The sequence below is a fragment of the Stegostoma tigrinum genome, chromosome 8 (assembly GCF_030684315.1).
Source record: "Stegostoma tigrinum isolate sSteTig4 chromosome 8, sSteTig4.hap1, whole genome shotgun sequence".
NCBI lineage: Eukaryota > Metazoa > Chordata > Chondrichthyes > Orectolobiformes > Stegostomatidae > Stegostoma > Stegostoma tigrinum.
Genome location: NC_081361.1, coordinates 32,225,273 through 32,234,931, shown reverse-complemented (window position 1 = coordinate 32,234,931; position 9,659 = coordinate 32,225,273). Strand labels below are relative to the sequence as shown.

General features: G+C 37.3%; 1 protein-coding gene across 2 annotated transcripts in view; it reads right to left on the bottom strand.

Moving 5' to 3' along the window:
• Positions 1 to 4,090: 4,090 nt before the first annotated feature.
• Positions 4,091 to 9,659, bottom strand: part of vamp4 (vesicle-associated membrane protein 4) — a 44,150-nt gene continuing 38,581 nt past the window's right edge. Inside the window, exons 8-9 of one of the 2 annotated variants that reach the window (XM_059647770.1) lie at positions 9,054 to 9,109; positions 4,091 to 5,153 (exon numbers count right to left, since the gene is read on the bottom strand). In XM_059647770.1, the coding sequence (XP_059503753.1) occupies positions 9,081 to 9,109 (29 nt within the window). In that variant the 3' untranslated portion in view covers positions 4,091 to 5,153; positions 9,054 to 9,080. Of the gene's footprint in view, positions 5,154 to 8,459; positions 9,110 to 9,659 lie in introns of those variants that run through there. The other variant, XM_048539394.2, reaches the window with a different exon arrangement.

Here is a 9,659-nt window from a genome sequence, read left to right as displayed (position 1 = left end):
GTCAGCTTTTGTGCTCCTAAGATGCAGCTTGGCCTGCTGTGTTCATCCAGCTCCACACCTTGTTATTTTGCATTGTTATACAGATTTTTTAAAATCTCTGATATGTGAAATCTATCAATCATACATGTGTAAACTTAATTTGGAGATGACAGTTTCTTCTGCTTTCAATCTCTTTTGAGAAACATGCTAACTTTTGAATCAATTCCGGGTATTTCACATTACTTTCCTGAAGTTTGGCTCAACCAGTGGTCAGGACTTGCTTTAAAAAAAAGTTCGTGCCTTTCCTTCTTTTCATTGGAGAAAAGGAGGAGGAGAGGGGACCTAATTGAGGTATACAAGATAATGAGAGGCATAGATAGAGTTGGTAGCCAGAGACTATTTCCCAGGGCTGAAATGGCTAGCACGAGGGGTCATAGTTTTAAGCTGGTTGGTGGAAAGTATAGAGGGGATGTCAGAGGCAGGTTCGTTACGCAGAGAGTTGTGAGAGCATGGAATGCGTTGCCAGCAGCAGTTGTGGAAGCAAGGTCATTGGGGTCATTTAAGAGACTGCTGGACATGCATATGGTCACAGAAATTTGAGGGTGCATACATGAGGATCAATGGTCGGCACAACATTGTGGGCTGAAGGGCCTGTTCTGTGCTGTACTGTTCTATGTTCTATGTTCTAAAACTTCTTCAGGCCATGTAAGTTCTTGATATGAGATTCAGATGATGGTGGCCAAAAATCGATAGGCCACATTTCATACTTTAATGACCCAGGAAACCCAGAAGCAGAAGGCTAATGCTATGACTGTTAGAAATCCAAAACAGAGTATATTGAGCTAATACAAACAGAAATTGTTCAAAACCTCACCAGGTCTTGCAGCAGCAGTCTTCACATTTTCAAAGTCAGCAATGCAAGTGAGAACTAGGAAGAGGCTATTGATGGATTCTTCAGGGGCACCAGAGATTGGAACACGGGAGTGCCAGTAAATGCCACTGGTGGGGTTTCTGTAGTCACTGGAGACATCCTCATAGCTGGTTGTTATTGATGGCTGAAGTGGAAACCTGAATGGAAGAATCGAAACTGGGAAAAATTGGAAAGATTTAACAGGCTTCAGATAATTGGTACACTGAGAGAATGCACTAGCAGTAATGAGATTAACAACCTGAGAGTCAGGGACAAATACTGGTCATAACACAATGCAGTATTCATCTGCTCTGTGAGCTCGTGCTATGAGAATTTTATGTTCACTTGTAAAAACAGACGAGTCTTAGTATGAAAGGTCGTCCTTTTTGACAGGGTAGTGTTGCAATGCAATGTCAACATGGATTAGTACAATACATTAAGCCTTCATACCACAATCATTTTTCTCAGCTCCATGCTGGAAATCGTAGTTTTAGGTGTAGTAACCTAGGGACTACCCAAATCACTATATAGCCAAAACTGTATCTCTGTCTCTTCACAACAGCACAATCTCATAAAATTGTGCATTTCTCTTCGCTGTGTCTGGATACTTTTACACTGTAAGCAGTAGGCCAATTTGTTTTGTTCAAGTTTAAAAAAAAATCTACTGTGGCAAGTTCAATTTTCACATATATGAAAAACATCAGGAGAGGTTTATTCTATTTTTCAGAAGCAAGATGGTTCAAATGCTGCAGTATGAAAATAGTGTGATCCATGGATTTGGTGGAACAATTATGCAAATCTTGTTTCACACTAATTACAAATATATCATAAGGGATTGTATGATTTAAAAAATGAATGCACCTACCTTGTCTAGACTTTGGATCAATTACTGTTCCCATTTTATCCAATTCATCAGAATATAACAATGCTTGAAAATAATGAGCTGTTCTATATTTTACTTTATTAATAAACAATCTGATTGTTAATACAAATAATTTATTTGAAAGTATTCTCTACCAGCAGGATTGCTACCCTTCCAGGATTGTACTCAAAATTTGCACAAACTTAAAATTAACACCTTAGACACTTTTGAAAACGACACAGTTAAAGAATAATTGGAGTATTTTTACCACTTTGGGCATTTTGGTTATTAGTTATAAAAAATATTTGAGATGGGTAGATGACAGTTTGACTCCATGGTGTGACTGGAGGAGGGAAGATCTATGATAAAACCTCCAAGAGTACGTACAACCAGAGGTGGTAACTTCATCTGCTAAGCAATCACACATCATCTTGATTGAAAAAAATAAATCCTAAACAACATGATTAAATTTAGATGATGATGTATGCTACAATAATCTTAGGTGTTGTACACTGAAGCAGCTTCAAGCCTGAATCAACATAGCTTCAATGCTAATTAGGTGTTTGTTTCCAAAGAACTAAACTTAAAACAATAACAGAAATTGCAGGACAAACTCAGCAGGTCTGGCAGCAGTGAAGTCAAGAGTTAATGTTTCTGATCGAGCGACTCTTCTCAAGAGCGGACAGTGGCTAGGAAGAGGTTGGCACATATGCTGAAGATGCAATGAGAGGAGGGATAAACAATAATTTATACAACTGGGTAAAGCATTTGGTTCCCCACACTAAAACAGAGATCACGGACCTCCAGCAAAATCACCAAATGAAGCTGTTGATTTGCTTGCCGAGCTGGCTTGTTCTCATTCAGATGATTCGTGCTAGGTGACATCATCAGTGGAGCCTCTGACAAAGCAATGTTATTCTATTCCACTTGGAATTTATACTGTTGGTCTGTTGTGGTGAGTAGTTGATGTTCATGTATTCTGATGTCTAGTTTTCTTCCTGTCTGTCCGATGTAATGTTTGTGGCCTCATTGCATGGTATTTTGAAAACAATGTTGGTTCTGCATGTCGTGGAAATGGGTCTTCAATCCTTGTGTTTGTCGCAGAGTGGCTGTGGGCTTGCGGACCACCACAATTTCTAGTGGCCTTAAGAGCCTTGTCAGTTCCAATATATTCTTGATGTATGGCGGACTGTGTCGCCCTGTTGTTACCTGTTTGGTAGGCATCTGCAGGTGAAGTTGCAGGGCTATCCATTTATAGCGAGTAGTGTCATTTCCGGTTTTGATCTGTATGAGTTTGTATTTGGGGTCCAATTCTATGTGTTTGTTGATTGCATTACAGGTGAAGAACCACGCCACTAGGAATTCCTGTGTTTATCTTGGGCTACTATGGTTACCTTGTCTCAGTTAAACTAATGGCCTTCATTGTCTTAGTTATATTAAGGACAGTATGTCATGCCTTCTTGCTGCTAGTTGATGTTCTCCACCTGTAATGTAATCAACAAACAAATACAATTGGACCGCATATTCAAACCCATACAGAACAAAACCGGAAATGACACTATTCACCATTACAGACCACACAGTATAAAATTCCAAGCGGAGTAGGATAACAACGCTTCATCAGAGGCTCCACTGATGATATCACCTAGCAAGGTGATGAAACATCTGAACAAGAATAAGCCAGCTCAGTGAGCAAGTCAACAACCTGACCTACAGATCTTTGCTAAACCTTTAAAATCACCAAATGCTTTATAAATTGACTAAATTTTTTTAAAAATGCCCAATTGATGAGTAGTTAAGCATAATAAATAAGGAGTTCAAACTACATATTGATAATCAAAAGAATAACGGACTAGAATAGCTTCAATGTTGATAACAGCATAGAAATACCAATTTGGAAAATATACTTTTCAGGTTGGAATAATAAATTTTAAAGCTGGAATGACAATTTCAAGTCCTTTCTCTACAATTGCAAAAGATTAGGGTAAAATCTTCTGGCATTTTACCTTGTTAGCTTTCATTTAACTGTCGATTAAATGATTTAGACAAAGTACATGATATATTGGGCTTTTTGCACTCAAGTTTTGGGACCTAAGAATTTTCAATTTCATAATTTAAAAAATAAATTTGCTTGAAAGAGATGAAGCAATTTGTTCTCCATTAGTCAGAGGACGAGAACAACCAGATGACAATACTGAATGGGAATCAGTTATTTTGAAGAATTATTTACCAGAATTTTATCTTAATATAAAGTAGGAAACAACCTGATAGACCATTTAGCTTGGGAGATATGTTTTCTAATCTTACAGAATAAATATGCATAAGTTTAAAAAAAAGGATTGAGAGATTGTTAACCTTTTATTTTCATATTTATCAATACACTTTCAAAAGAATCAAAAAATTCAAATCATTATCTTGTAACAATTAAAAGAAATCAAGCAATGAAAAGATGTAATATTTTATTTTAAGTCTCTACTCAGTAGTTTCCTTCAGTTTAGGGAATATTGTGAAATTGTCCATGCATTCACCCATACATATACATAATAAGTTAAGGTGGTCTGTACAACGCAGTGATGAATAAAAAATACAATTGCACTAAAACATAGTTACAACATAAAAGTCAACAAGTCAAGTTCCTTAAATATACAAGTATTTTTACAATCTTTAGAAAGATCTTGGTGTTTTTACACTTTACACCACATCACTGGGGGGCTACAGAAGGAGCATTCACACCAGACTGCAGGTTTTGTGTAGCCGTTGAATCCTTCTCTAATGCCACACGTATCTTCCTGTCTCGCAGATCTGCCTGGATTGGTGAGTGAAGATGTAGGGGCAGAAGCCCCTACTGCTTGTGTGAAACTAATTAACAGAGGGAAAAATACTAAATAAAATCTTTCACCTTTAATGTCATGCTGGTAATTCAAAAGTCTGCACTACAGATTTTATAAGCAACCTGTTGCCCATGGCAATGGACAAAGTTAGGTAAGGGTTTACAACAGGGTGAGGAAAAACGGTGCATTAAAAAAAGTCCAAGCCAATTCATGTACAAAAATGGTACTGGCAAACTCCTGCAAGTATGACAGTGAACAGATCCATGCTGTTGGGGGTCCACGGACACTAACGAGAGTGGGGAAGAACACTATACAAACATACAGTTGTAGAAATTTTGCAGGTATATTTCAAAGAAAATGAATATTGTACAAAGGGGTAAAAGTCACCATGGTTAGATTTCCACAGCATATGGATAATTTTAATGGACAATAATGGGTACACATTAAACTGCAATATGAGAAAGAAGTTAACCTTGATTATGGTTATGAATAAAACCCATTTCAATTTGGATTTTCTCTAGGTGATCTCAACAGAACTTGAACAGAGCTGCAGACCATCAATCTATGACTGTAGGGAAGAACAGAGAAAAAAAACATATAAACACTAAAGTTTTATAATAAAAGCAAAATGCTGCAAATATTGGAGATCTGAATTAAACATAAAAATTGCTCGGGGCATTCAGCAGCTCTAGTAGCATCTGTGGAGACAGAAAAGTTAATGCTTCAAGACTAGTTTGACTGCTTCAGCATAGAAGTGGAGTCAGACTGGACTCGACATTAATACGGTTTTACTTTCTACAGATGCTGCCAGACCTGCTAAGTTTCTCCACCATTTTCTGTATATATATAAGTTTTATAAGATGCTTCTACGCAACGTTCTAAAGTTTCATCAAATGAATATGACTAACAGAAATAAATTACTTAGGTGCACTGTTTCTCCTGCTTCATCAAATGTCACCATTCACAAAGCCTTTACACACAGACCAAAACAATAAATTTCTGCTAAAGATACATCAGTGACCAGAAATGCATTTTCGGTGTATTTATGTAATTATCAAATTACAAAAGGAAAATGTTATTTTAAGGAAAATATTTGTTTTGCATATTTTAGCACAGCTATATGCTGTAGTTTCTCTTTCACAATTATTAAAACGCATACATTAATTATTTTAGAAGTCAGAGTTATCAGCTTATTCTCTCGAAGTCTACTTATTGTACTGGTCATGCGCAGGATTTACATCTGTTCTGAACACATTTCATGGGAATAAATCTTTGTATCCCAGTACAGGTGTCATGGATCAAATGTTCACACAGAACAATAAAACATTTCCACATTTAACAGGATGACATTTTTCATTCATTTGGATTTATCTACTTTGGTAGGAGCCATTTCCTGATCATACACTACCGGAGTCAATGCAGATGTTGGTAAATGCCAAAGCTTCAGTTACATTGAGGATTACAATTTACCAGAACTTATGATCAGCCCAGGCTGAATGTACTGACCACTTTTGATGCTGACCATTAAATACGTCAGTACAGTTATCTCAAGGTGGCATTAATGAGTCATTCAATTCATATAATCCCTACACTGAGAAAGCAGGCCTTTCAGCCAATCGAATATACACTGACCCAAAAAACATCATCCCACACAGACCCACCCTATCCCCGTGACCCTGCATCTATGGCTAACCCACCTGCCTACATATCCTTATATACTACAGGGCAATTTAGCATGGTCAATCCACTTAACCTGCACATCTTTAGATTGTAGGAGGGAACTGGAGCACCTAAAGTTAACCGCTGCACACATAGGGAAAATATACAAACTCCACCTGAGGCTGGAACTGAACCCAAGTCCCTGGCGCTATGAGGCAGCAGTGCTAACCACTGAGCAACTCGTCTATGGGTTCGCTTGAAAGCTGTCAGCTGTTAGGCATATTTCACAAGTAGTGGAGTGGAAGACGACAGAAACCTGGGCCCAGGAGAAGAGCCTTTAACGCTGCTATCAGCCACCTTGGCTGCATATTGGGAGTCTCTTGCCCACAAGAAGCATTCATAGTGCAGTCTGTGGGGAAGTATTGCTTCCTCTGAAATTGATTGGCAGTTGTCTCACCTGCGTTGCCAAAATGTAATGATTTTTGCAGGTTAACAATAATGCTTTTAACCAATCACTGTATACAAAAGATACCGTGTACAAAACAGTGTATACAATATTATTTTTAAAGGAAAGCATCGCTTCTGCAATTCCTGACTGTGCCAACGCTATCATGAGGCTTCGCTTTCAATGTCAAGATGACCCTCCTTTACTGCTTAGGGGAGTTTAAGTGATTGCATGCCAGATTAATTGCTGTACGCTCTTCGCTAAGGACTATATCATTTTGTTGTATACAGTAATCACACAAAAATCTCACATTATAATGGTAGTAAGTTTAAACAACTGCAACCCTTATTTCCTTTCAACTGCCCCGAAATGACATTCATGTCTATCACCTTTTGTTCAACACTTGTAACAGGTAAAGTTATTAATTTCCCCAATTGTGCTGAACTGTCCCCTTTTTGGAATCGGTTTTACCACACAAACCAACCCCTCAATGAAAAATTATATTTGTAAGCATTCAATGAAAAAGTTCACTGTTTCACAACTTGTATTTTACTTGGCTACTTTCCAGAGTACTTGATTTTCTTGGTTCTACACTTGTAAAACTCTGCACTGTTCTCCAAATCTGTATGCTTCTTTTGACCCACATTTCAAAACCTGCAATGCCTCAATGTAATTGGTTCAACTTACAAATTAATGCAGCATTATCTGTGTTGCCAGTTTATCTGCACTAAAAGTCTAACCAACAGGTATTGTAATTAAATGAAGAAAACTCTATTCATATCAAGTGAGTTATGGAAAACCATTGTTTTGAAATCAAAATAGCATGTAAAGTAGTAAATTGTACAGTGATCAGTCAGCTGATTTGAGGTCGGAATGTGCTGTTTAATTGCTACTCTGCCTGCGCTTTGAACAGACAACTATAGCAAATCAAGGAAGAATTGAAGAATTTTGCATTTTTAAAACAGCAGCTTAAAATGAGCATGATATTAGCATTGCTCCTTAATTTTGCGTCTCATTACGCAATACCCATCAGCAAATCCAGCTAGATTATTTCTCAGTCATGATTAAGTTTCCAGCCATACCTTCTGGAGCAAGGAGACACCAGCATTCTGCTTAACTGCAAAGATTTTAGATCACCAACATCAATGTCAAAATTGAACTAGCCATTTTCAAACATTAAAATTTAAAAACACTACAGCAAATCCAGAACACATCTATAACGCAAGGTTTTAAGATCTGAAAAAGGTAACTTTTCACAGATGTAGTCACATGGTAGGTGATCAATGGAACGATCTCTTGAAAGAATATTAGTTAATTTCCTTCCCAATGTCAAAAGCAAAACAAAAAAATCCCCTACTACCCCAAGGTGGGTACAAGTGAATCAAGTCAGTGAATTACAAGTGACACTCTGGGTGATGTCTCAGGTTTTTGTTATCTTTAACAGTTTTCATAAAACCAAAAGAATTTTGAAAACTTTTAAGCATAAAGAAGGGTTTCAAATAATATACCAGAATAAAACAGTACTCAACGTAAAACAGCTTGACAGTCAGAAAAGGGTTTCACATAATTTATTATAAACCAGTCCATATAATCTCTTACTATAATGCATGACTGAATAGATCCTGCATAGAGATAGAGTCCTGTTCAAAAAACCAGTGACCCTTAAGTGTAGAATCTGCTTAATCTTCCTTTACTTTGAACTATGCTTCATCTGCTTATCTAATAGTTTATTGGACTACTTTGCCACCAGGTTCAGCACTGAACCACAAAAGCCACAGAAACTGTAAGGTTTAATCCAGCATTACACAAAGTTAGCCAGGAAAGAGGATTGATCCGAACAATTAGCCATAGGCCCCATTGGAATGGGGAGAAATAGCCAAAATTCTCACTTATGCTCCTTATCTAGTGATCATAATGGAAGAACCACATACATGCTCAGCTTGGCATTAGAGGGTGGGGGTACAGGATTTGGCTTAATTGCAATGTAACAATACTTTCTCCCTGATTAGACTTTTGTTTGGGCGGGTGGGGGTAGGCTGCTACATCAGTGGAACCATGCTCCAAATGTGAACCTGTGTCTCTCACAGTAAACTGGAGGAAAAACTGTTCACACTGATTTTAGGTAGCCAGTATTATAGAAGGGGAAAAAAATCAACACACCGAAAATGAAATAGAGTTCCTTCTTGTAGACAGCAGCTTTATAATGTATTGGTCCCCTCTTCCAGGCAGGCATTCACTACAGTGAGTGCCCATAAATACTTTTCCTTCAGTAAAAGACAGATAGAAATATACTTCCTGTTTACAATAATTGAGATATTTTGAACATATCTCCAGTAGTTTCTAGAGATTGAGGCAGTAACTTTCCTGCGGACTGACGCTGAGAGAGATTTGGCATCAGGAGCGATTCTTCAAAATTACAGGTACTGCAAAGATATGGAAAAATCACTTGTTAACAAAAAAACTTGTGGTTTGATAAAACATGGATAAGCCACAACACAAATATTAACACCAATTTGGAAAGACATGCTGACAGCAGTCCCATTGCCTAATACAAATTTTAACTCCCAGTAAATACAGGCAGTCGTTCTTTAAAACAATGAGAAAACCAGAATTAAAACAGTCCATTTTATATTATGATATTACACTCAATTTTCACTGAAATTAAACTATACTTTGATAGAATCCCAGAGAATTAATTTTATCTTGCCTATTTAACTTCTTTTAAAAACCAATAAAGTCCCTTTGCATTTCCTCACTTATATCAGTTAGATGTTTACTTTTAGTAACTGTGCACTTAAAAAATGTTAGGTATTTTGGATTATTTGTTGACTTGCCAGGTAACTGGTTTTCATGCAGATGTTTAGTTTCCTTTTCGAGGTGACACCGTCAGTGCTGTGTAGATTCCATTGAAGCACAGAGATAACAAAGTGTAGAGCTGAATGAACACAGCAGGCCAAGCAGCATCTTAGGAAC